The sequence below is a fragment of the Mustela nivalis genome (genome assembly GCF_964662115.1).
Source record: "Mustela nivalis genome assembly, chromosome: 5".
NCBI lineage: Eukaryota > Metazoa > Chordata > Mammalia > Carnivora > Mustelidae > Mustela > Mustela nivalis.
The window spans coordinates 2,854,692-2,881,884 of NC_139024.1; the positions used below are offsets into that span (position 1 = coordinate 2,854,692).

At 50.4% G+C, this 27,193-nt stretch overlaps 1 protein-coding gene across 5 annotated transcripts in view; it reads left to right on the forward strand.

The window, feature by feature from the left end:
• LOC309864868 (uncharacterized protein) overlaps positions 1 to 21,803 on the forward strand; it is a 72,673-nt gene extending 50,870 nt beyond the window's left edge. For 3 of the 5 annotated variants that reach the window (XM_082730749.1, XM_082730751.1, XM_082730750.1), the window contains 6 exons: positions 6,758 to 6,841; positions 8,905 to 9,014; positions 13,331 to 13,391; positions 14,041 to 14,243; positions 16,855 to 16,954; positions 17,382 to 19,147. In XM_082730749.1, the coding sequence (XP_082586875.1) occupies positions 6,758 to 6,841; positions 8,905 to 9,014; positions 13,331 to 13,391; positions 14,041 to 14,243; positions 16,855 to 16,954; positions 17,382 to 17,432 (609 nt within the window). In that variant the 3' untranslated portion in view covers positions 17,433 to 19,147. Of the gene's footprint in view, positions 1 to 6,757; positions 6,842 to 8,904; positions 9,015 to 13,043; positions 13,392 to 14,040; positions 14,244 to 16,854; positions 16,955 to 17,381; positions 19,148 to 21,345 lie in introns of those variants that run through there. The other 2 variants (XR_014311798.1, XR_014311799.1) reach the window with 2 other exon arrangements.
• The last annotated feature ends 5,390 nt before the right edge of the window (positions 21,804 to 27,193 follow it).

A 27,193-nucleotide genomic window follows, 5' to 3' on the forward strand; every position in this document is an offset into this window, starting at 1 on the left:
GCAAAACCCCCTCGTGCACCCTGCGCTTTCGGGGAGTCTGGCTAAGGACCCCATGAGGACTTCGAGACGTAGCAAGATGCTAAAAAGGAAGCATCGGGAACTTCCTCCTGAACTGCTCTAGTTCCCGGGACGTTTGAAATCATGTACTTTTGCATATGATGCTTGGCAGAGTTTTCCTGAAACTTGGTGAGCCTCATTGAGAAGTCTCTCCCCGTGGTTTCTTCCTCAGAGATGGATGAAGCAGCCTTGTATCGTTCGTGAACACTTTGTCCTTTGACTGAGATAAAAGTCGCAGAAATAATCCACAGAGCTCAGTGGGATGGCCCGTGAGAATGCACGTTGGATCCACAGGTCTAAGGAAACGAGCATTGCAGCGAATTTCCAACGTGAGAGTTTCCCTTGATGCTTCGTAGGAAGCCAGCTCATGTGTCTATCAGCACCTGTTCCTACGATGAAATCTGTGCTTACCTACGGGCGGCCGTCGCTCCGAACGTGTGGATACGACTGTGAGTTGCTGATGCATTGAAATCTTTCTGCGCAGGTGGGTCAGAAGCCCCTGCCCCGAGGGAGCCATCCCCACGTCCCCCACCCAGGCCGCTCGGCCATCCAGCCGCCCAAGCCCGGGCAGCCAGCTTCCATCTGCGTAGTGAGGGGCCTTGTGTGACCGGTTCACACGTTTCAAAATCTCCACATGGCTGTATATACAATGAAGACATATTATCGAGAGTAAATCACCTCTTTAATTAAAAAATGGACAGGAGATCGGTGCAAATGCACCTGCTGATGTCACAACAGCTTTGGCGGGAAGGAGCGGAGGATGATTCCGGGGCAAAGACAGACACGGAGCGTCTTGTGCAAAAGTAATTCACGGCATTGTTTCTGGACAAACGCCGGCGAGGTCCGCGGAATCTGGCCGTGGGCAAAGTGACGAAGAGTGTCTTTAACAAAAATAAAGCGTGAAGTCTGTCGGGCTTGCCGTCTTGGCGTGTGTCATGGCGTGGCTCTGTCTTCTGAGAGGGGCGCTTGGAACCTTCCAGCGTCAGACGACTCGCACGCCCTCATTCTAGGCAGGAGGTGACCTAGATTTGCAGACGTTTCCTGTGGTGATGAATGGCTGCGGGGCTGCCTAATCCAGGTCCTTCAAGGCGAAGAGAAAACGATCACATTTGTTATGACACTGAAGCCCACGGTTGGCTCTGGCGATGGTAAATACAGCAGACATGGACATCCGTGTGCAGGTTTTCGCGTGGACGTGACTTTCAGCTCCGTTGGGTAAATACCAAGGAGCGCGATGGCTGAATCCCACGGTAAGAGCCTGTGCAATTGTGTGAGAAACTGCCCAACGGGCTTCCAAGCGGCTGCACTATTTTGTCTTCCCGCCAGCAACGAGTGAAGGTTCCGGCTGTCCCGGGTCCCGCCTACTGGCGTCAGTGTCCAGGTTTCGGCCATTCCATTGGGTGTGAAATAGTAATTAATTTGCATTTTCTTGATGACATGATGTGCAGCATTTTTTCATATAATCATATGAGATAATTCAAATTATTTCAAATAATCCTTTGCCAATGTTCTTCTTCTTTGGTGAGCTACCTGCTAAGATCTTTGGTCCATTTTTTAATTGTATTGTTTTCTCGTTAAGTGTTCAGAGTTCTTTGTGTATTTCCTTTTTTTAAAAAAAAAAGATGTTTATTTATTTATTTGAGAGAGGGAGAGAGAGACAGTGCCCATGAGCAGGGGGAGGGGCAGAGGAGAAAGGAGAGAGAGAGAGTCCCATGCAGACGCCACGCTGAGCTTGGAGCCCTACATGGGGCTGATCCCATGACCCTGAGACCAGGACCTGAGCTGAAACCAAGAGTTGGACCCCTAGCCGACTGTGCCCGCCAGGCGCCCCACTTTATGTGTTCTCAGTGCAAGTCTTCAGGTACATTTTTGTAATTGTTTTCCTGCCTGTCTGTGTTTGTCTCTTCAGTCTGTCTGTCTTTCACAGAGCAGGTGTTTTAATTTTAGTGAAATCCACCTTACCAACTTCTCCTTTCGTGGACTGTGCTGCGTTTAGTGTAGGACCTCAAAACCACGTCACCGCCAAGGTCAGCTAGGCTCCTCCGTGGGATCTCCCACAGGCATCGGGGCTTGCATCCTCTGTGTGGTCTGTGATCCATTCTGACCTTGGGTTCGTGCTCTCTAAATTCTTTTTCTTTCCCATGGGTGTTCAGTTGTTCCATTTCTTGAAAAGACTTTGTGAAAGATCAGTTGCTATAGTTGTGAAGGTCTGTGTCTTGGCTGTTTATTCTGTCCCACTGATGCACTTGACGGTTGGTTCACCAATTACACACTGTCTTAATTTTTGCAGTCTGAGAGTAAATCTTGAAGTTGGATAGTGTCGGTCCTCTGACTCTGTTCTTCACTATTGTGGTGGCTTCTCTGAGTCTTTTGACTTTTCATGTAAACTTCAGAGTCATTTGCTGACATTTGCAGAACTTGGTGGGGTTCTCGAGGGGACTCTACTGAATCTATTTGTTGAGTTGGGAAGAACTCGTGTCTTAGCAGTACTGAATCTCTTCATCCCTGAATGTGAAGAATCTCTCCTTTTATTTAGATCTTTAGTTTCTTTGATCAGAGTTTTGTAGTTTTCCTATCTATATCATACAGATTTTGTTAGATTTATTCCCGAGTACTTTTTTAGGTGACCATATAAATGGTCTTGTGTTTTAAACTCCGAATTCCAATTGTTCATTGCAGTATGTAGGAAATTGATTGCTTTTTGTACATTGAATTTGTATCCTCTAACCTTCATATAATCATCCAGTTCCAGACAAAAAAATTTTGGGGGGCTAGTGCTGGGATTTTCTACATAGACAATCATGAACAAAATACCTGTGAACAAAGACAGACTTCTTTCTTCCTTCCCAATCTGTATACCTTTTCTTCCCTTATGCATCAGCTGGAATTTCCAGTACTGTGTTGACTGTGAGTGGTGAGAAGGGACATACTTGCTTTGTTCCTGTTCTTAGGGGAGAGCATCTAGCTTCTCACCATTAAGTGTCAAGTTAATTGTAGATGTTCTTTATCAATAGGAAATTTCTTAAAAAACAAACAAACCTACACCACACATGGGGCTTGAACCCACAATCCCAAGATCAAGAGTCACAATGGTCTACAGACTGAGCTAGCCAGGCACCCTGAGGAAGTTCCTTTCTATTTTGAGGTTGCTGAGGGTTTTTATCATGAATTGGTGTTGGATTTTGTAGGATGATTTTTTTGCATCTATTTTATTTATTGACCTGATGGATTACATTAATTGACCTGTGAATGTTGAATCAGGCTTGCACACCTGGGGTACACTTCACCTGGTCATGAGCCCATTTTCTTGAGAAGGATTTTCTCCCCATACAGTTGATTTGTGTTAGCACCATTTGCGGAATCGTCTATCCCCTCCCTTGAACTGTGTTTGCACCTTTATCAGAACTCTGCTGGGCACAGCTGCCAAGTCTTGAGCACATTCCTCTCTATTCTTAGCTTGCTGCGGAGAGATTTATATGAATGGGCGTACGATTCAGTCAAACGTTTCTTCTGCATCAGTTGGGTTCTTAGCCTATTGGTGAGGTGGTTTATAGTGACTAATTTTTGAATATTGAAGCATTTCTGCATATCTGAAAATTCTACTTGGCTTTTCTGCAGATTACATTGGTATTTTTGGAATTCCATTTTTGTGTTCTTACCATGTTTTTTGATCATTTCACTTTGTATTGTTTTCTGCGTGGTTGTTCTAGATATTACAATGTGGAAGAAACTTGCCTCAGGCTCCTCGTACCAAAGTCCTAGTGCCTTGAGTGGAGCTTTGAACGTCTGCCTCCATTTAGGTCCCTTTGCCCTTTCCGCTTCTTAAAGAAATCGTGTTTCCTCTGCAAACCCTGCGTGCCTCGTCAGGTGGGGTTCTAGTGTTTGGTGTTACAATGAAATCTGATTTAAGAAACCCATGAGACAGGTGCTCCGTTACCTCCCCCCACACCACAGACAGGGGGATTAAACCACAGGGATGCATTTCTCACAGTCCAGGAGGCTCCAAGTCCAACATCAAGGTGCTTGCCCAGTGGGTTCCGGCGGGGCTCTTCTCCTGGCCTGTAGATGGCCGCCTTCTCCCATGTCCTCACATGGCCTGTCCTGCAAGTGCACACCTGGTGTCCCTTCCTCTTCTTATAAGGACACCTGTGCTACTGGGTTGGGCCCCACCCTTGTGACCTCATTTAACCTTGGTTACTTTTTAAAAGACTCCATCTCTCTGTATTTCACATTGAAGGTTGGGACTCCCTTATGTGAATTTGGGGAGAATCACAATTTGGTTCGTAAGGCAACCGTTTCTTCCCCTTGTGGCAACGGTACCCAACGCCTCAAGAATTCACGTGCCCCCTTGCAGTGAATCTCAGTGTTGTGTTGCTTTTGCCAAGTGCAGCTGAAGTGATCAACCCAGGAGCTGTTCAGATACTTAAGTAATTCCTCTTCATCGAATCTGTTTCTCATGCTAGAAACTGGCTTTTTCTTTTTTTTTTTTTTTTAATCTTTACATTACAGATTCGTTCTCAAAGTTACCATCCCTGTTATCTTAGTGGGCTGGATCTCAATATAACCTTAAAACATTACCATCGCTGATGTGTTGGAGTCATTGTAAAAATCTGAATTTAGTTTGTAAATTAGAGAATCAGCATGAGAGCAAAGTTCGGTTCCTAAATTTGTTCATTTTCCAAAGATGATATAAGAATGTAACCTTTTTATTGGGAAATATATGATGAAATATTTAGGGGTGAAGGGCCATTGTGTCTGTACAAAACAGAGTGCTGCTTATCGTATGAAGACTTTGTCTTTGCTGCATTGGATGGTCTTTTGCTGAATTTCTTCTTACTTGTAACTGAAAGTAGATTTCCCCATCACACATGAAAGCTATATTTCTGAGATATTTCAATTATGAATTTGTCCAAAGTTCAATTGTATTCTTGCTTTTAACGGTAATGGCTTAAAAAAATAGAGAATTTGAAATGTTGAAGTGCTTTTTTATGTAATAGATGAATGCACCTATAATTTAACTAGACACATGTCTGGTTAGTCTAGAGAGTGATGTGTTCCTTTTGGAGAATGTGGGTAGACGGAGTGATGGTTGATGTGGGGGGTGCATTTTGCCTCCCACCCCCCGCCCTGCCCCACCCCCAGCAGCCCCTTGGAGGTGTTTGCAGTTGTGCCCATGTGCCCACTTCTGTCTCTCTATGCTGATGTGCCTCACTCAGTCTTTCCACTTTGTACTTTGTTAAGAAAACAAAATTCAATTGAGTGAATTTTAAAGGTCTTATTGGTTTTATTCAGTGACTCACGAATCGGGCTGCATCCCGTCTGCACACGGAGAGGAGCTTTGAGGAGCTGTACAAGTGGGCAGACTTACAGGCAGATGGGAAGGCAGACAAGAAATGGTTAAGGCAACTAGAAGTAGGTTGGAGGTTGCACGTTGCTTTGGGGATGGCGGGTCAATCCCGCCGGGTTCCTCATAGGGCTGGTCCGGCGACTCCCGGTTGACGGGCTGAAGACTCCATTTCTGGGAAAACCCAAATAGTACTTAAGTCTCGGTTTGGTGATGTAGAGCTTAGCACGAGTGACTCCATTTTGAGCTGTTTTGTTTGCCTAACGCTGTGCCCCATCTCGCGCCTCCGAAAGCTGCACCATGTTCTGTGGCGAGTCCCCCACCCCATTTTCCTTATCCAGCTCACTGGGTGGCTCCAGTCTGCAGAGATGTCGCTAAGGTAAAGAGTGAGTGAGGCAGAGACGCCAAACGACAGTTCAGACACAGGAGTGGGGCCGGGGTGCAGCGGAGACCCTGCATGGGCCCAGCCTGGTGTGCGCAGTGAACAGAAACAGGGAGGGTGATGTGTGGTCACGGAAGCTGCAGGAGGGGTCCTGGAGGTCAGAAGGGGCCACATCAGACTGTCAGCTTCCCGGAAAAGGGTCCCGTGGGAGCTGAAAGGCAGTGGCCAGTTATCCTTATCCGCCAATGTGATTAAATGGCACTACGTGCCAGGATTCTCTATTTCTCCCAGTTAAGTTAGGAGCCATGGCCTTTACCAGGTCGATGAGACAAATGGGGCGCTGAGTGAGGTCATTGCCCAGAGTGGCAGGACAGAAGGGCCAGAGCAGAATGTCAGCCCGGAAAGACCATGTTGCAGATGCACCTGCATCCATCCCCTTGTGCAGCTGCCTGCAAGGCCCAGCGGAGGTCAGGGGGGGAATTGCACCCCCCGCCCCCCATATAGATTTTGCCTGGTTTTCCTCTGGAGAGGATTCGAGAGAAAAGAATGTTTAGGAAAATCTGAATCCGCAAGCAGAGCAAGAGAAGCAAGCGCGGAGGAGACGCTCAGTGTCGTAACATATCTGATACGTTCCTTTATACTTAACGGGAGAGCGAGATACACATGCATCAGCCGGCATCGTGGGTGAGGCGCAGAGCGTCCCCAGCCAAACACAGCCGCCGGCACCATCAGACCAGAGATCCTAAATAGCGACGTGCGACACGCCCTAGCAGCAGGGATGAGGTTTGGGTGTGGGCAACACCGTACTGCGTTTGGGATCTTAGCCTGACCTTGCCACTGTGTGAGTCGGCAGATGAGGCAGGTTTCCCACTTTTTAAGTTATGGCGAAGGTGGAGGGACACCACCCGGAGGGGATCAGCAAGCGGCAGCACTGAGGGGTGTTTGCAAAAGCCCATGTTGCGTTTTCCTCTCAGGGTCTTCTTCCTCGGCTCACGGAGTGGGGAGGCATGCGGGAGCAGCAAGACGCCATGGAGAGGGGAGTCCAAGGCCAGGACAAGGTGAGCTGCCCGGCCTCCCGGACCCCCTCCCTGCCCCTCCCAGCTCTCTCTGCCTGTCTCCCAGGTTGAGTCCGACTGTCTTAGCTAAGAGAAGCCACAAGATGTGGGGGTTCCCAGTGGAATCTAGAAGAATCGATAGTGGAGTAGGAAAAATGAAAGGATTCGGACAAATGCTTTCTTTATTGTGAGAATACCACGAAGCCCAGCTATGAAACACATCTTGTCCTATTACTAATATAGTCTATCTTTAAGTGAAGAATACAGTGCTTGGTTGTTTGCATATGTTTGGGGCTTTCCAAGAAGACCAGCTTCTTGCTTACCTGTTTGTCTTCCCGAGACGTGCTCAGCTGTAGGAGCGATCCCGACATGCCAGATCACAGCAGTGTCCTGGGGCATGTGGTAAAAATGGGAAGTTCCAGGCTTTTCCCCCGAAGACTCTGATTTAGTTGGTCTGTGTTGGTCAAGCTTCTCAAACAGTTCCTTTGATTCCAGTCATTGGACAAGTCTGAGAAATCCTGAACTGATCAGCCTATTGTGCCTACTGATGGCTGGTTGGGTCTGGGTGGCATGAAGGTCAAGGATTGGTCATGATCACGGCTAGTCAAGGATGGGTCATGATCACGGCTAGTCAAGGGTGGGTCATGATCACGGCTAGTCAAGGATGGGTCATGATCACGGCTAGTCAAGGGTGGGTCATGATCACGGCTAGTCAAGGATGGGTCATGATCACGGCCAGTCAAGGATGGGTCATGATTATAACTAGTCAAGGATGGGTCATGATCATGGCTAGTCAAGGATGGGTCATGATCACGGCCAGTCAAGGATGGGTCATGATTATAACTAGTCAAGGATGGGTCATGATCATGGCCAGTCAAGGATGGGTCATGATCATGGCCAATCAAGGATGGGTCATGATCATGGCTAGTCAAGGATGGGTCATGATCATGGCTAGTCAAGGATGGGTCATGATCCTAGCTAGTCAAGGATGGGTCATGATCACGGCCAGTCAAGGATGGGTCATGATCATGGCCAGTCAAGGATGGGTCATGATCACGGCCAGTCAAGGATGGGTCATGATCACAGCTAGTCAAGGATGGGTCATGATCACGGCCAGTCAAGGATGGGTCATGATCACGGCCAGTCAAGGATGGGTCATGATCATGGCCAGTCAAGGATGGGTCATGATCACGGCCAGTCAAGGATGGGTCATGATTATAACTAGTCAAGGATGGGTCATGATCATGGCTAGTCAAGGATGGGTCATGATCATAGCTAGTCAAGGATGGGTCATGATGATGGCTAGTCAAGGATGGGTCATGATCATGGCTAGTGCTTCTCCAGTGGAGCACTCACTGAGGATGTGTTCTGATTTCCCTGTAATAATTTCCTCACAAAGACCTCGAGGGCTTGAAGATGCCCCCTATGCCTCCTTCACACCCACCCTTATCATTCCTGTTTCTTGTTTTTTGTTTTCCCCTCTCTTTGAAATGATCTCAAACCTAATATTCTTTCCCTGGGGATTCAAGTGGGTTTTACTTTAACTTTCCAGCTACTTCTGTAATCTTTTAAAAATAATTTCTCCTCATTTTCTAAATTTAGAGCAATGCAATTTATGTGACTGTTTGGACTCTTAAAATATTATCTCAAATACTGTGCTGGATAACGCCCTTAATTACACTACACTGAATGCTATCCATTTATTGATTTACTCATTTTAACCAGTCTGAGCCCAGGGAGCCTCGCTCTCTGTCAGAGACTACTGCTTTTCAGAGACATTTGCAGTCTCTCATCAACGAATTTATCCTGAAAGACAGAGGCCGAGGAGTCTAAGTATTTACAGCATGCCTAGAATATTTTGATGCACATCCAAAAGCATAATAAGTGTAAGCTCAGTTGAGTAAGTGCTAGATTTGCTTGAAGAAACAGCACAATGCGCCGCTCCCATGTGTGACAGAAGTGTGCGATGAAGCGATAGAGAGGGATAGGTGCTCGTCCTTGACAGCGTGCGTTCCAGCTCTGGAGGCAGGACAGGAAAGTCAAATACAAATCAAACTTTCTTTCAGACCAGGATTACTTGTAAACCAGAAGAGAAGGATTCCCCAAGTAAAGTATACCTTCGCCGCTTGCATCAGATGTATTTATCTTCGCTTGCTAACATGGACTTCTCCAGGAGGTGAGCTCCTTTCTAAAACACACGCGGATGCTGATATTTTGTTTTTGAAGATTTTATCCATTTATTTGAGAGATTGAGCACGAATTGGTGGAGGGGCAGAGGGAGAAGCAGGCTCTCTGCAGAGCAGAGAACCTGGTGCGGGGTTTGATACCAGGTCTCGGGATCATGACCTGAGCTAAAGGCAGACCCTTAACCCACTGAGCCACCCAGGTGCCCTGGGGAAGCCTATTTTAAGTTGTCTTTCCACACTCGTGTTCACAGTCTTTTCACAGGTCCACGAAAGCACTGTCACTTTCCAATGGGTTGCAGATGATTTCCCAGTAACAGAAGTGTTATAAAAACTAATCAATAAGAAAGAACTTGGGGTTGTGTAAATCTGCACAGTAAACCAAGTAACTTCTCTCCTCTGAGATTGTCAGGGACTGTAGAGAGTTGCCACGGAGGAAAGGGACCATTATCTTTGAGGATTATGTAGTAATTCCCTCGGGGCTGGAACTTGCTGGAACGTCTTGTGCACACAAACTTAAAATCCAGTGTTGCTCCTACCAAGCACGTGACATCGACAGAATGGAGCTGAGCTCACCTGCGCACCAAGGGAACATGAGAGCTCATGGCGGGGTGAGCCACGTGCCCCACGCTGGGCACTGGACAGGCGCAAAATCAAAATGTGAGCAATTGCATGATTGGTGGCTAAGGCAAATATGAAACCGAATATTTAAAAATTGCTCTAAGAATGGCAAAAGAGAAGCCAAGGACAGAAGTCTTCAAAGCCTCTCTATCATCTGCCCCGAATGAGCACCTCCCCGGGCTCTGTGTTCCAGCACCAAGGGCTTTCCCCGGCATGGGGCAGATGCCCTGAGCTCAGCCCCGCCTCCTCTGTTACAAGGTGGGTGCTGTCACGGCAACCAGGGCCGGGCTCCAGGCACAGTCCACCTGGTCTGTGTCCACTTTGTGGTGAAGGTACCATGGCCTGTGATCTGTTGAGGCTGCGTCCCACAGGGAGCATTGTAGGTATCTGCCCTCACCTGGGGGAGGAGGTAAGCCTCTGTCTCCCTATTCCCCTAGGACTGAACAGGTGCACGGTGTACACAGACACAGAGCATGGCCCCTGGCCCCAAGGTCATACTCTGAGACGTAGCATGTGAACTTGGATCTGCTAGCCCAGAGTCAGTCTGCTGCCTCCAGCTTCCTGAGCCCATGGCAGCCGGGAGTGGGGAAGGAGAAGCTGCCTCCTCTCTTGAGAGCCCAAGGAGGCAAGGCCACCTTGGAATTAGGAGGAATCCAGATGCTGGCAACCATCTCTCCAACTGGGGGCTTCGCCAGCGGCCTGCGGATGTCTTTAGGGACACATGACCTGGAGACAGGCTCACGGAAGACTGCCCATTCTTAGAGTCAGAGGCTCTGTCAACTGAAGGCTCTCCTCTCCCCTGCAGAACCCCGTGCCCAGAGCACACCGCACACCCAGACCACCACAGCCCTGCTTCCGAGGAGAGGAGCGATTTCGCAGAACGTCCAACGGGAAGCATCCTGCAGATTGCTGCTGCAAAGGAGTGACTTCTGGTCATTTGCAGGGAAGAGTGTCTCCCTTTTAGGGGCCAATTCAGGCCCGGCTATTAGCATTTGAATCAGCCAGCCGTGCTGTTTTGATTGAAGACAGAAACCCAGCCTTTGTTGTTGCAATTTAGGGGCCTAACGACTTTTCTGTGCTCCTTTAATCAGTTCAAACAGTCGGGGAAATGGCAATCTATGGGAGAAGTGTGGTCTGGCCTCGGAAGTGCAAATGTGGCTCCTGTCCCTGAGTTCCCCCTCGCCAGCTTCTGAGCCCGCCTGTGGCAGCTCCGTGAGCTCCAGCTACCGCCCTGGGCGGGCTGTCCTCCCATCAAAAATGGGTGGAACGTCTTCAAAATATTAAACCGATGCAAATAATCACAAAAATGCACCGGTGGGGGTCAGCCCCTTTTTCGTGGGCTGACTCTGCTTCCTTCCCGTGGATGTGGCCAAGCCAAGGGTCACGTCCAAAACGTCAGTGACGTCGAGGTCCCTGAGTCCCTCGGGGAACTTTAGAACATGTAATTTCCTCGCTTAGGGGAACTTGGATTCATTTTTGTAGCTTAGAAAACGGCAACATTTCAAGTTTAAATAGATGGAAGGCCGGGTTTTCCAGAATCCTGTTTGCTCTGCTTTTCTACATTGATTCTGCATTACATTTGCATATCTCGTGAGTGTATGTGCACGTGCGTGTGTGCGTGTGCAGCCCCGGGTGAAGACTGGATTCTTTGCCATGCAGTGATGAGGGAGAAAAGGGAATGTCTTAGCGAAGCTGACACGTTTGCTGCCCAGCTGGGAGCAAAGTTCCACGCGGTGTGCTGGTTTTTGCCCTGATCCTTGGGCCGAGGCCCCGAATGTGCGGGGCGCATCTCAGCGCTGCGGGGCGTCAGCTCCTGGCCAGATGGAGGGGACCGGGGTTGGCCGAATACTCTCCCTGCGTGTTGGTTGACCAAGGCATGGGCGACCCCCCATGGAGGGCGCATGGGCCCCAAGGCTCCGGGCAGGGGTGCACGGGGACCCCGCCTTCGGGGTTGGGCTCAGGCTCCAGCCAGGGAGGAGCCGAGCCACAGGGGCAGTGGCCGCCTGCTCTGCCCGCCCCTTCGGAGCACCGCTAGGAAGAGGCTTGGCAGGGCTCAGCGCCGACGTGCCCTCCGAGGGCATCTGCGCGCCGACCCACGGTCCGGCCACTCTTCGGCTGCCGGGCCCCTTCCTTTCTCCGCTCCGCCCCCGTCTGGATGACCGGGAAGGGCGCTCCTCCGGGACTGCGGTCCACCCACACCCTCCGGATCTTCCCTCTTCGTCCCTGACCCACCACCTCCTCCAGGAGGCATTCCGGGATTTATGTACTTCTTCCACGAGCCCCTGCCTCAGTTGGGGCTGAACTTGCCCCTCCCCGAGGGACATTCTTTAGCTGTTTGAGCTCCTGACTACAGGGTACCCTCCCTAGGCCTGAGTCCTTTTCCAGGAAAAGCAGATTGTCAACAGCTGTTCTCCAGGAGCTGATAAGAGGCTGTTTGTTTCTGCCTTGGTGTTTGCTGTATCGTGTGTACAGAGACCAGCGGCAGGCCGGGCTTTCAGGCACCTGCCTCATCCCAGCGTGAAAGGGCGCCCATGCGGGGGGGGGGGCAACGGCCCTTGCTTCCCCTCGGCCGGCTGCCCCCCTGCCCTCCGTCCTGCTCAGGGCACCCAGAGCCTTGCTGTGGGCTTGCCCAGGGGGACTCACCGTGCCCAGGGCCTGCGTCACCTGGCCTCAGCAGGAGAAGCTTCGGGGGAAGAAGGATGAAGTCCCCTGGGGCCCGGCCTAAGGCCATGCTTGGTGGCTGGCGACACTGAGGTTCTTCGGTTGGCTTTAGGGTTGGTGTCCTCAAGCATGACACAGCAAGGACCGTCATCCCTCCGTGTTCTCATCGAGCCGTTGTGAGAACCAGTGGGGTCTGCAGTGGTGACCACGGGGTTTTGGGGAGAGAGACGTCCTTGCGGCGGTCACTGCGGGGTCTGTCATTTGACTTAGAACAGAGCCCAGAGGAGCCCACAGATCCTCAGCCTCCAGGGATGATGGAGGCCCCAGGGGAATTCCCAGGGGACAGCTTCCCCACCTCTGTCCCCGAAGTCATAAGGCGGCCCGGGAGGCGGGCGAGGGAGGGGAGGGGACAGCACCGGGACACACGTTCATCACTTACTGGTGCTGAGAGCCAAGCGGCAGCTAGTGAGGGCCGGGGCTGGTGGAGGCCTGTGCAAGCTTCCCTGAGGGCCTGTGTCACTTCTTCTCCTGACGTCCCTCTGGCTGATCCTGAGTTCTCGTCACAGATCAGAAAACAGGCTCGGGGACTCTGAGGCTGTCATGTCCACATCCACGAACAGCCTCAGAGACGCAGGCCCTGCTCTGGGAGCCGTGCCTCCAGCCGTCGGCACTTCTCTGGACCCAAACCTCCCGGATTGAGGCCCATTTTATTGCCAGACCTTCTTTTTAATTCTCTGTAGGACTGAAAGAAAAATGCAATTTCATGGGCTATAATCACGGGTGGATTTCATACCGAAAATCCGTATAATCCGTGTAATTCGTCCGCCCGTGAATGCACGCTCCGTGAGCCCCGAACGCCTTCTTCACCCGTTTATGATTGCTGCGCTCGAGACGCACATGGGCAGAGGCTCCCAGCGAGAGAGAATATTGAGGGCTTCCTAACAACAGCACCGTGTGTTCAAGGAGTGCTGAGCTTCACAGCTTACTTCTGTGTTTGCTTTTCTCTGCTTGGTGCTACCCTGAGCAGACTCCTGGAGAGGAACGGCTGGTTTGCAGATGTGGACCCAGAGAGCAGAGCCGGAGATCTGGTTAGTGTGGTCTTGGGCTGACGCCGCACAGTGAGGCCCTGTCTCAGGTCCAGGGGTCTGGGGGCGCGGGGCCAGCCCCAGGGAGCTTCCCTGCTGTGTGTCAGCAGATTCTCCAGCGGCAGTTCTGGTGCATGTAGGAGGGCTGCCTGTAAGCAGCGGCCGCCGTCTAGAATGAGGGATGAAGCAGCCGCCGTTTGTACCCAACCGCATTCCCATTCCGGATCTTGATGTGGTGGAATAGAGAGGTCAGTTCAGTTTTACGGAGATAAAAATACAACCTTGAGTCTGACTTACAAACAAAACACAGTCAAAGCAGCACCGGCCTTTCCACGCCCAGGTTTCTCTGGCCGTTCGTTCCCTCTGCCGCCAGGGCACTGCCCAGCGAGGCCGCTGCCGGGGTGGGCCATCAGACAAGATGAGCTCCCGGGGTATTACGGGGGACGTAACGGTATTTCTTGGCAATAGGGAACTATCTCCTAAAATATCAAATGGTATGCAATGAAAAGATTAAAATGTGAATAAATAAACCTACCTCTTAATGATCCTTTTCGTTCAACTACCAAGTTCTGCTTTAAAAGTTATTACTCATATTCTGACTGTAATGAAAATGGCAACAGCAAAAACTGAAGGTCACGCTTGCTTCCCAAAGCTGGATTACACACTCCCACGTGGACATGGGCTGCGTGCAGTGCGGCCGGAGCCCAGCGCCAGGAGGACAGGGGACACAGGGCCGCCTAGACGGCCGCCCACAGCACGGCCCCCGCTCCGCTTCCTGAAAGGCGACAGCCCAGCTGGAAAAATGGAAGATCCCAGCCGGAAGACCAGAGGACACCCAGCAGCCCAGTGTGACATGTGAGTGGTCGAGAAAAGTGCCAGAAAGGAGAAGCATTGCAAAAAAATCCCAAACTGCAGGTTTTGAGAATGGGACAGTGACAGGTTAAGTGGGACGGAGAACTAAGAGTGCCGGATCGCAAGTGGCAGGCCCAGGCTAGATGGCAGCCGAAGCCCACGTTCCCAGGGCGGCCTTCCAGCGCGTGCCGTGCTGTCCCTCTGACCGAGCGCCGAGACCCTGTCCGGCCACAGACGGCTTCTTCGCTTGTCTGTCTACCCCTCCCCCGCTGTCCCCCCGTTGGAAACGTAGTGCTGGGGGGACGAGAGGGCACACCAGCTGTCTTGCTCACCGCAGTGGCCCTGCTCCTGGTCCGTCACTTGCAAACAGCAGGAGCTCGGCTGACTTTTCTTGAATGAATGAAGGAGCCCCTTCTGGCTCAGATTTCCATGCGCGTCTGTATTGCGCCCGCTCCCCGTCTCATGGCGAGGCAGGATGGCGTCAGAGGCGTTACCGGCCATCCCTGATTCAGCTCCTGTCTGCCCTGTTTGCCTTTGTCAGGCCTGGCCTTCATCTCCTCCTTTAGTTCAGGGGTGACAGAGACACCTGCGTGGGGTTGTTGCACGCACTCAGAGGAATGTCCATAAGGCGTTTTACCTACACCCGGTGCATACTCCCAGCTCTCTGACGCTGAGGGCTTTGTGCAAGCCGAGCTCCACGTACCCTGCGACACAGCAGGGAGCGGTCGTGGAGAGCGTCTAGTGTGCGACGGGCACCAAGTCTGCCAGCGGAAGCAGTGCCAGCCAGCCCGACTCCTACCGGGGAGAAGGGCAGTTGCAGCCGGGCCTCTGATTCGGTGTTTGAGGGGCAGGTGTTGTCCGTGGTGTCGTTCTGATGTGGCACGGGGAGCTGCCCGGACGAGGCATGGAGAGCTTCCTGGACAAGGCCCTGGAGGCGGTCTCTTACCTGTGGTATCTTGTCAGTGTCCACTGTTCTTTTTGGAGTCCTTTCCAGCTGGAGGGAAAGGAACGGACTTAATTTTTTAAAAAGATTTTATTTATTTATTTGACAGAGAGAAATCACAAGTAAACAGAGGCAGGTGGGGGCAGCAGGAAAGCAGGCTCCCTGCTAGCAGAGAGCCCGATGCGGGGCTCGATCCCAGGACCCTGAGATCATGACCTGAGCCGAAGGCAGAGGCTTAACCCACTGAGCCACCCAGGTGCCCCCAGAGTTAATGTTTTAATTAATGCACCTTGACCTTTAAAGTGGAAGTATCATACTCTCTCACCATAAAGATGAAATTTAGCCCAGGGGCAGGGGGTTTTTAGAGAGCCTGAGAAATTGGGTGCACACTCATTGCTGACTGTGGCTGGTCAGGAGTCCGGAGCGCCTCTCGATTCTGGTTGACTCTGCCCTCCAGCAAACGTCACAGGTAGTGTTCTCCTGGGCACCCAGGGGTAGACCCATAACCGAAGACAGGACAGGATCGTCTCACAACAGCTGTCCTCTGATCTGTTTCCTGGGTCGCTCTTAAATTGTACTGAATTGTAGCTGCTTTATGGGTGTTAACTTCAGGCCAACACGTATAGGTGTACACCCTCGAGTCACTTGTTTGGATTTTCATGCAAGTTGCAATAGATGTTTTTTCTTTTGCACGCGCGCGCACACACACACACACGAACTCATGCATGTGCCCCTAACTTTGTTAACACTGATTTGTTTTCATTTCTCTGGCAATGGGTTTCAGTGGAGATTTTTTGCTACAAGCTAGTGTTTTGCTCGAAGCAGACACTATTTTACTTAGCCCATATCTGTGGTTCTCAAAACATTTTCTGAAGCAGAGTTGTTGAGTATTAAATGCAAATCCAAAATTATATGCTTTATTTCTAGAATCTTGAAGAATATTTTCATGATTTCTCTAGTGATCAAAATTTCTAATCTGAGATATAATAGTCTTGGATTCATATGATCAGAAAAAGATGTATAGATATTGACAGCTGTGAACATATATGCAATAAAAATTTATACGTGAGACAGTCTTCAGAGAGCCACTGGATGGGGAAACCTATTGGCAAATGGATAGTAGATTTTGGTGTTTAACATACGATTCATAAGCTTGGGGGGGTATGAAAATACTTAAAATATATTGTATATGATTATGCACATTTGATTGTTCTTGGAGAAAGCATTCATAGGGTGTTGTTGTTGTTTAAATTAAGTTTTATTTTTTTTTAAAGATTTTATTTATTTATTTGACAGAGATCACAAGTAGGCAGAGAGGCAGGCAGAGAGAGAGAGGAGGAAGCAGGCTCCCTGCTGAGCAGAGAGCCCGATGTGGGGCTCGATCCCAGGACCCTGAGATCATGAGCTGAGCCGAAGGCAGCGGCTTAACCCACTGAGCCACCCAGGCACCCCTTAAATTAAGTTTTAAAGGCAGTCTTTAAAATGTTCCAAAGGTCTTTAAAATGATCCAAAAGTGTTTGATGTTATGAAGTTCAATGAAGTGAAAAAAAAAACTTATATTTGCAGAAAACAATATACACTAGTATTAATACCATTTTAAGATTCACGTGTAGGCAAAAATAATTTAAATACAGTCTTCAAGTCTCTCTGTCTTTTGTTCTCTTCCTTTAGGATTAAGCTTCCAGAACACAAGAAGGGGAAACCTGCTCCTCCCAGGATGACCCCAGTACCTCTGACTCTGGAACAAGCAATTCAGACTCACCATGTTGTGGTTGGCTCCTGTCTTTTCTCTGCCCAGGGGTTAGAGGACATAGCGCCCCAGGCAAGCAGGCGAAGTTAGAGTGGGAAGGAAGCCAGGAGATGTTGCAGGGTTGGGAGGCTGTGGCCAGAGCAGGATGCCGAGCGGGATTTCTGAGTCTGAGCAGCTCTGGGCAATGCCTAGAGGCAGGAACGGGAGCACCTTCCCTGGGCGGAGGCGGGCGAAGGTTGCAGGGATGAGGGCTGAGGTTTAGATGGGTCAGCAGCCTGAAGAGAGGAGACTCCCAGTATGACCGCAGGGGCGGGGGTGGGGGTGGGGGTAAATTTTTTCCTAACTCCTTAGTGAATAAGAAAAACGGCCAAGGGTCAGGGTTCTAAGAGGCAGTAGGTGCACTTGGCCTTTGGGGTTTATATATCTTTTTCCTTTTCCTTCACTGCAGGAGGCCAGGACAACAAAACGATATTGGACCAACTATGTGGACCAGGAATGAGACTCACATCCTGTCATGATGGGAAGGACGAAGAAATGCTGAAACTCTCAGAGAAACGATTAAATGGCAGATTTGTTTCCTTAGTTCGAAGTTATGACAGATAACAACAGCATCGTCAACTAAATCATAGACTCATGGTAAACGTGACATTGTTCATACGGAAACACAGAACCGTGAATGAGAACAGACGGGAGGAAGAGTCGGCAGAACGTGCCTCACCGGGGTCAAGACCGTGGAAGTTAACAGATGGAGAAAATACATAAACACGATGTATGTGGTTGAATTTCAGGAAGAATTTTTAGATTACGGGTCAGCATTAGGAGACTCTTAAAATGAATCAAAGATGTTTGAGAAAGAATGAAATAGAGCTTTCAGAGTGGAAAATTAATAAATAAATTAATTAATATTGAGGGGGTTGAAGAATACATTAGACATGCCCAAGGATAGAATTATTGAACTATAAAGATCAGGATGGATTTTCCAAACTAGCGCACAGGGGAACAAGCAATGGGGTACATAAGAGGTTAAAGGAAACAGAGGCTCTAGGAGGAAAATCCAGCATACATTTCATGACAGCTGGTAGTAGGAACAATCGAGAGAAAAGTATCAATGAGAAAATTTGAGAATTCCAGAATTGATGAAAGGAACCAATCCTCAGGTGTAGGTGTCCCAAGGAACCACAAAGGCAACAAACACAAGGAACAGCAGACGGAAAAGGACATTGTTTAAAGAAGCGGGAGAGAAAGGACAGGTCAGCACAGGGAAATGACAGTGAGAAAAGCACAGGACATTCAATAGTAACATTGAATAAATTCTTATAAATTATTTTAGTGAGAAGAAGTAGAATATTTAAATAGGCTTAGCTATTAAGTCAATTAAGGATATAATTTCAACACCATCTAACAGAGAGAATGAGAAAACTCTAGGCCTGTATGATTTTACTGGTAAGTTCTCTGAATACTTAAGTAAGGAATAATGTCACCATTCCTGTGCGCTCTCCAGAAAATGGGAGAGGAAGGCATATGTCCCGGCTCTTTCTGTGAACCCAGAGTAACCTAGAAGGCTGATCTCATTCAGGCGTGCAGCTGTCAAAGTCCTCAGCAAAATATTGACCAATTAACCCACTAATGTGGAGTTCATTTCAATAACTTCTTCTGTAATAAAAATTATTACAATTGATAGGTCAGAAGGAAATCACTCAACTTGTTAGTGTACTTAAAAATATATTTGTAAAAAACATGTACTTAATGGTGAGATAGTGAAACCTCTCTTTGCGAAGCTGGAACAACAGAAGGATACTTGTTCTTCTCACTTCTAGTCAAGACTGGTCTGGAAGTTTGACCAGTACTATAAGCAAGAAAAAGGAAGAGAAGCTAGAATGTTTACAAGAGCTATAAAACTATTTTTTGTAATAGAAAAATCCCGAAGAACACAGAAAAACAAGAAGATATCATACATTTCTGGAAAATGCTTAACTTTACAAGGGAGAGAGGGACTCTTGATGGGGAAGGGAGCTTGGATGCTGGAGACGGGCTATTTCTTGACCTCCCTGGTGGTTACTGTTTGCTTTACAATGAGATTACGAGATTTATATGAAATTTTATAATGAGATGAAGGGTCTACATAAAAACTATAAAAATTTTATTATTTTATAAAATAATTTTTTTAAAGATTGTGTTTAGGGTAGCAATAAAAGTTAATTACCTAGGAGTTAATTTGGAAAAACTGTGGTGAGCCCTTTGTGAAAAAAAGCATAAAACGTCTTTGAGAGACATTTAAAAAGATCTACGTCAAAGGAGCCATGATGCTTTAGAATAGAAATACCACATATTTAAATGGTGTGAGTTCTCCTCAATCTGGTTTTTAGATTTAATGCAATTTCAGTAATTTTTCATGGAATTTGACAAACTGATTCTGAAGTTTGTGTGGAAGAGCTACTGGTTGGAACAGGTGGGTCACACTGAGAACAGAAGATAGTAAAGTTGGGCCTGTTCTGTAAGACCTCAGGCCCTGATTTCAAGTTCTACAGCAACTTAAATGGACGTTTATTGGTTCAAGGTGGATAAAAGCATCTGTGAACTAGAATAGAGAGCCCAGCAAAAAAAGTCAGACTCCAAAATCATGTGCAGAACGGAAACTATCACGGTAGATTTGTTGCCGATCTTTGGTGAGACCGTGGATGGTTTAGCCCATGGTGCTTGGACGGTTGGTTTTCTCCATTGAGAATGGATCTCCGTCTCATCTCATGCACAACAGTCAATTCTATGTGGGTCAAAGTCCTAGATGTAAAAGAGGAGCATATGGGAGACTATCTTGGGGGTAGGAAGGGCTCTCTTAAAGGTGCAAAGACTGTAAAATGGAAAGAACAGTGTGATAAATTCGACCACGTGGATGTGGGGATTTTTTCTTTCACTAAAAGACATCGTCAAGGACAGGAGCAGCCTAGTCACAGAGTGGGAGAATGTTTGCTCTTAGTAAAATTGGCAAATGATTGGTTCCGGCATTTAAAGAATACTACCATACTTGAATTTAACAAAGAAGATTCAACAAGATACTCAAAATCCTTAGTAATCAGGAAAATGCAATTTGAAACCATAACATTCTTTTTCTACCTAACAGATGGGGAAAATGATAAGATCTAACAATATCCACTATTGGGCAAGCTACAAACTGAGTGGAAACTCACTTCCTGTACGTGGTATATACAGTTGGTGTAACGTCTTTGGACAACAATTCAGATATTCTAGAAACACTGAAGGAAGACATTACCCGGAAATTCCTTTTTTAGGCTTATAACCCAGCTGTGCACATGCCTGCACCACGGCATCAAAAGACACATAGAAGAATTTTCTCATGAACTCATGAGACCAACAGGGAAATCTGAACACTGACTAGATTTTTTTAAAAAGACTTATTTATATTTATTTTAGAGAGAGAGAGCACAAGCAGGAGGGGCAGAGGGAGAGGGGGAGAAAGTGAATCTCAAGCAGACTCCGTGCTGAGCAGAGCCCAACACGGGGCTCGATCTCAGGACCCCGAGATCATGACCTGATCTGAAACCAAAAGTTGGATGCTAAACTACACCATTCAGGTGCCCCAAACACTGACTAGATTTTTGATGATATTAAGGAATTCTTTTTTAGGTTTGAGAATGGTATTAGGGTTAGTTTTAACCAAAAGCCCCCCTATCTTTCAGGGATACACACTGCAATGCTTCTTTTATGGAGGCAGATCTGAGTGAGCTGTAGGTGGAGCTGAGTGAATGATGGGGTGACGGGTCCGATGAAACAGGAACCCCCACAAGTGTGTCTTGTTGATGCTGGGTCGTGAATCCATGAAGGTTCACCGTCAGATTTACTCTCTGGGCATCTGCTGAGCTGGTTTGCTCAGCTTCAGGGCTGGTGCTCATCTCCACACCGTCACTGGGAACATGTTAGAGCCAAGAGAGCCACATACCTGGGCCCAGATAGTGGGGGTCTTCTGCCCACGTGAGCTGATCTGCCCCATTTCCTTTCCTCGGCTTCTCGTGGTGTGTCTCCGGTTGATTCGCTGAACCCTGTCATTTGAGTCTCTTCATTTGGTCTGTGAAGCCTCCTGCTCCGTGATTTCAGCAACAGCCTTCTTGGCCACGAGCTTGAAGGCTGTCTCTGTAGAGGGTCATTGCCCAGTGTGCCAGCACGGAGCCCTGCCGTCCAGAAGTGTCCGGGGCTAGGGACGGACATGGAAGACGAGTTTATTTTGACTGTTGTGTTGAAAACAGACTATAGGGGCAAGATGCTCCTGTACGGGTAAACGGATAAGGAAGCCAAATGCACGTAAAGAATTTGCTAGATTGGATCTAGTATTTTAAGCCAAGGATGATGGCAAATAGGTGATCGGTGGTTAAATATGTTTGTTGCATTTTTTGTAACAGGCGGTGTTTGTGTGAGCGCTCTTTATGCGGACACCGACCCGCTCCTCGCCGTCCTGTAGACCTCAGTCTCCTGTAGGTCCGGTAACCAAAGTGCTCGTTGTCCAAAGACTTAAGGAACAAACTGTGGCCCTGTGTTGGGCATGGAGCCCATCGATTTTCGGGGGCCCTTTGCCACCTCGGCGCATAACTGGAAATGAAGCTGATTCCGAACGGCATCAGTTCCCCAGGCCTCTCCTCGGAACCCGCGTATCTGCGTTATAAATGGTGACAGAAGCTCGGGCTGCGGGCTGCGGGTGTCAAACGGTTTTCTCACTTGGAGGCCATAATTTACCTGATCTTTAATCCCATTCTCTGGCCAACTAGCCCATGGATGACTCACATTATTGCCCGTTGTAAAAAAATAACAAAATTCCCACATATTGGAGTTTTTACTGGGTTTTTAAATTTTCACACAGTCTTGTTTTGTCCCAGACACGAGAAACGCGCGACGGCCTCTCGCCGGCACTCACACCGCGGCGGAGAGGTCTGTATGCGTCTCCTTCAGGGTCACCGACCCCTGCCACACCCCGTGACGAAGAGCTGGTAGTGGCGCTTGCCAAGCCTTCCTCTGGGGTCAGGACGGTGGCTGGAGGTAGGCGGCAAGTGGACAAGCGTTGACTGAGTTAGTAAAAGATGAGGAACGTGAGTCTTCCCGCTCCATTTTGGAGTCACGGTGGTCCTCTGGCACGACTGGAGCCCTCCCTGCCTGACCCAAGGGCTCCTTCCCCTCCCAGATCTACATTAACTTTACGACGGACAGTTTTGGGAGGGGGAGGAGAGCAGCACGGATGCTGCGGGCTTCTGCAGAACGGTGACGAGGAGAAGGCATTGGCGTGTGAACTTCCCTCTGGTTTCCGACCTCTCTGCCTGAGTGGCAAGTTGTCTAAGGGATGAGGCTTTCGCTCTTCCCCTCCGAGCCTATTGTCATCCTTTATATGATTAAAGTTTGTTTCTGATTTTAAAAGTATTTAAGCCAACCTGTTCCCCCTGCACAAACACACACGCACACACCGGTCCCCCTCTAGGCCTGGCCGTGTGCCTGGGGCGGGCGAAAGGGAGAAAGTTGCCTTTATTCCCGCTGGCGGTGTACGGAAGCTGGTCTAGGGGAAACACGGTGAGTTTAAAACGAGAGCAGTCAGGAACCCGTCTGCTGCTGTTTTTCCTCTGTCGGGGGGCCTTAGCTACCCGGACATACAAGCCAGGCTCTGACCCCCCGCAGGGCTGGTGCCCAGAGGATGCTGTGGACCGTGGCTCGTGTGCAAGAGACCTCGGCAAAGGCTAACAGCTCCCGCCGGTGAGCAGGGGCGGGGGGTGGCAGGAGCCCGCCAGCTGCGTGAGTTCCCTTGCATGTACAATGTGCCGGTTCTCATTTCCAAATGGACCACTGACAGAACCTCTCCTCACAGCCCTGCTCAGCCCTCCTGTGGCCCCGTTTTTACCATCAGTCTGGACCCGACCTGGACGGAACTCCCACCCTGGCTCCTCCCTGCCCATCCTGCCGACCAGACCCGGGAGCCGGGCTCGCTCCGCTCCGGCCCCTCTGTCCTCTGTCCTCCGGAGTGGGCCTGCCTGGCTCTGCCTTTGTCTTCTCTCTCCTGCTCCGGGATTCGCTACCCCCAAGCCATTCGTACAATTTGATTGTTGTCTCAGTCTTCTTTGTCCATCGTTTGTCTTCTTCTGTGTTTTTATGGGAATTTCTCTGGGACCCCCCGGAAGTGCCCTGCTCACTGCCAGTCCACTCTGCAGACCTTCTCAGGATCTTCCCAGCTATTCTTGAAGATGCCGAGAGCCCACTCCCTTCAAGCAGTCTGCTGGGGCCTCACCCCCACACCTCCCTGCCCGCTGCCCCCTTTCTCTTCCCGTATCACACCCATAGCACATCTGTCTCAACAAACGTCCGGCCGGGTTGGCCTTCCTAGGTCAGGGAGTGTGTCTTCGAATCCCTGCTGTCATGAAAAGGCCACTCTCTCTTAGCTGCTGTCCTCACGGTGACCCCAGAATCAACACAGAACATTCCGGATGCTCTCCGCCTGCCTTCCTCAGGTCTCCGTGCCTTTGTGTGTCCTCCAGTCCCACGTGCAGCCTGCCCCGGGTCCGCACCCCCGAGGCTGCGGCTGCTCCCTCACACGGACGCCAGTCTGTGAGCCCTGAGCTGCACCAGCCCTTGTTGGAGCAACGATCACCACCCGTCAGGCTTCTGGACCTCATGTCCACCCTTCCTGCTGAGGAGCGACGGTGGGAACCAGAGCTGGTCAGGGCTGGGCCCTTCACCCCGCATCACTCCCACCGTCCTTTCTGCGAGAGAATAGATCGGACACTTCGTACTTCATTTGGCACTAACACGGGACTTTCCAAAACCGAGATGCAGGTATAGAGAAGGTATAAAGAAAGGAGGAAGAAGGTCCCGTGCTGCGTGTGTGATCACGACGCCGCCGTGCTGCGTGTGTGATCACGATGTCGCCGTGCTGCGTGTGTGATCATGACTTAGATGGTTATGCAGAGTCTCCCACCAGGATTTCTTGAGTAATTTTAAGCCTGGAGGGAGACCTCTATCCCCGCACACTCACTGCTGCCTTTGGAAGAGTTCATTTCTGTTCATCCTTGGGCCTCGTCTTATGCACAATGTCCACAGGGAATCCCGCCTTTAACGCCTTCGAAACAACGGACTGAATCCGTGAGTGCGTCTGGTTCCGCGGCTCGGATGTGTTCATAAGTGGGAAGGATGAACACTGAGTCCCTGTGTGGAGAACGTTCCCGACCGTGGGGAGGTGGATTCGGGATCCGCGGCTCCTGCTTCTCCTTAGAGACACGCTCCAGGCCACATTTCAATTTTGCCAAGCCTGTCCCTGGGTGAGGACCTGCCGAGCCCCTCCACGGGCCAAGGGCTGGTTTCACAGCAACTGAGTCAGAGCCTGCGGCTCGGCTGTCTACGCAGTGCGGCTGTGAGGGGATGTCCACGACCCCTGGTCCACGGAGAACAGCCGCCAGCTGCCCTGTTTGGGGGCAGTGAGCAGGGGAGAAAGCCACGTGACACAAAGCGTGGCGGGATGAGGGCGATGGGCCTGTCTGCAAGGATCGGAGGGAAAGCAGCCCCAGGAGAGTGAACTACGGAACCACATGACAAGCCCCGCAGACCACGGGGCCTTCTCAGGGAGGTCCCGAGAGCCGTGGCCTGTGGGAAACAGGAACAGAGCCTCGGGGAGCAAGAGTGACCCAGAGGCCAGTGCGGCCATGACCGGGGCCCGGATGGGACGGGGGCTGCCGCAGGAGTGCGCTCCCCATCAGAGGCACTAGAATCAAAAGGACAGAGGCCAGAGGACCCGTCACAAGCCACTTCATGAGCGCAGAAAGACCTAGGCGCCGCAGCCACAGGAGCAGGCCCGGGGCCACAGCTGGGCTCCAGGAGCCCCCGAGGATGACTGGACGCCTCGGACGGTCTCCGCGACCCGGGCCACCGCCGGACGGACCGCGGAAGGGCTTCCCCTGCACTCCAGGGGAATCAAGGCACGGAGACAGGATGGACAACATTAAGTGCCCACACGGAAGATGCTCGAGGTCCCCGCCCTGGGAGGGGTCGCAGCCCCGCTGCCCCCGAGCTCTCCTCTGCGGCCTTGAATCCAAAGGGACGGAGCGACAGCTCTGGGGTCTGACGGGGCCCCAGGACTGTCCCGGGCCTGAGCCCCTCGCCCCGCGCCTGTGTTTGTCTTTAATGTGTGAACTCTGTCAGGAAACCTTATGCTGTCTTGCACCACAAAGCACACAGACTGTCTAGTGAGGACGGATTTGGTTCCTGAGTGCGTTTCAGTGGACAGCCATCCGTGCCCGCAGCCCGGAGAGCAAGCCGGAGCTCAGGCCCGGAGGGCTGGCTGCCCGTGGCCGCAGGACAGTGGCCTCAGCCACGGGCACAGCCACATGCACTCAGGAAAAACACACCTGTGTCTTTTCTACAAGCCAGAGGTGCCCCCAAACAACCCAACGTCCTCAAAAACATTTTTAATGGTGAGGAGTCCACAGAATTACAAAATCAGCTTTAAAAGCCATACTAAAACGAACTGGCTTTCTTTCAATGGGGGAGACAGACCAACTGGGGACAGAAAGGGTTTGCTGGGAAGCACCCTTCTTACATTTTAGGACTTGCCAATGCTTTTGGCAAAACTCTGCTTCACCAGTGAGGGAGACTGAGCCCCAGAGAAGGATGGAATGAACAAAGGTGAAGAAAACCCACCAAAATGCGGGCTGTGATTAATGCTTGAGGTTTCTATGTTCACACACACATTACTTGTATGCATATGCATAATACATATTATATTCCACACTGAGCACAAAGTATATAGCCAGAAAGTAAATGAAGTTCTTCTCCCAGAGAAGAAGGGTCCCACAACGCTGTCCCCGGTGCCCACTAGCCCTGAGCCTGTTGGGGCATCATCGATACCTTCTAAAAGACAAATGGTTTTGTTGCTTGGGAAGGGTGGAAGCTGGGGAAACTGCCTCTCTGGGAACTGAGGGGTGTGTGTGTGTGTGTGTGTGTTAGAGAGATTTCTTGTAAAGTGTTCATTAAGTTATTTTGGGGGTAACCCTTTGCATCCTGAGGCCCAGCCATAGGACCTTTTACTCCAATAGCCGGGCTTCCCAAGCAGAGGCAGACATTGGGAAAGAAACAGCCAAAAGTGCTTCCTCCCCCTCAAGGAGGCACATTGTTATTAACTGGGGATCCTTTACAGCTGGGCCTGAGGAAGTTTTTGGCTGTAAACTGTCATGCACCACAGCCTTCACTGAAAAGCCTGGAGAGTGGAGACGCTTGTCCTGAGAACCAAGGAACAAAGATTCAGAAAACGAGGCAGAGAAAGGTGGGGGGAAGAATAGGTAGGGAGGCCAGGAGGGCCCCAGAGGGACGCGGAGTCAGTAACTCCAGCCTCGATCTGCCAGCAAGGGGGGCTGCATCTCTGGGTGGTGTCCTTGAACACTTCGGACTTTGTTTGTGGAGGGTAAAAATGTCATTGCAAACGTTTGAAATTTCACTTTCTTTCCCTGGGCTTTTGTTCTTATTTGGTGGTGCTCACTGCTGTTAGGGGGCCCGCTGAGGTCAGAGCCAGCGTTCTGGATGGATCTGAAAACTGTCTGGCATTGGTGAGCTCTTTTGGACTTTGGGGAGACAACCCCAGGGCGGTCAGGGAGAGAGAGTGGGAGCCTGAGGCAGGGAGCACGGGGCGCCTCCCTTCCCACCTGGGCGTGGGAGCCCCACCATCTCCACCGGCGGCCCCGCCCCCACACCCAGCCTTTCACCTTTCCTCCAAGGGCGGGAGCTCAGGCGGTCTCAGGCCAGAGAAATGACCTTTGAGACACTTTTATTCCCTTAGGAAAGACGCACTCACAAGTCCCCCAAGTGCCCGTGGCCAGAAGAGCCGGATGGAGGGCGGCTCAGGAGGGTCCGCGTGTCAGGGGCGAATGAGGTCCTTTTGGTGCCTCTTTCCAGAAGAAAAACTCCCCCACTCCGGTCATCCCCTCGGGTATCGCAAGCATCTGAGACAACAAAAGAAACTGAGAAATGTTGATAGTATCGAGGCGCGCTGGGCTTCCAGACTCTCCAGTGCTCATTTGGGAAGGGGCGCAAAATCAGCCCTGGAAGCATCCTCACTCCAGCTGGTGGGGGGCGGGGGCAGCAGGCCCTTAATCCCTGCGCCGGCTCCCGGAAGCAGAGGCCGGGGTCGTGCGCCCCCGGCCGGGATCCCTCCCGCGGCTTGGCGCGCCAGGCGCAGGCAGGAAAGGGGTAGCCCGGGCGCACATTCCAAGGCCTTCCGGGAGACCCCTA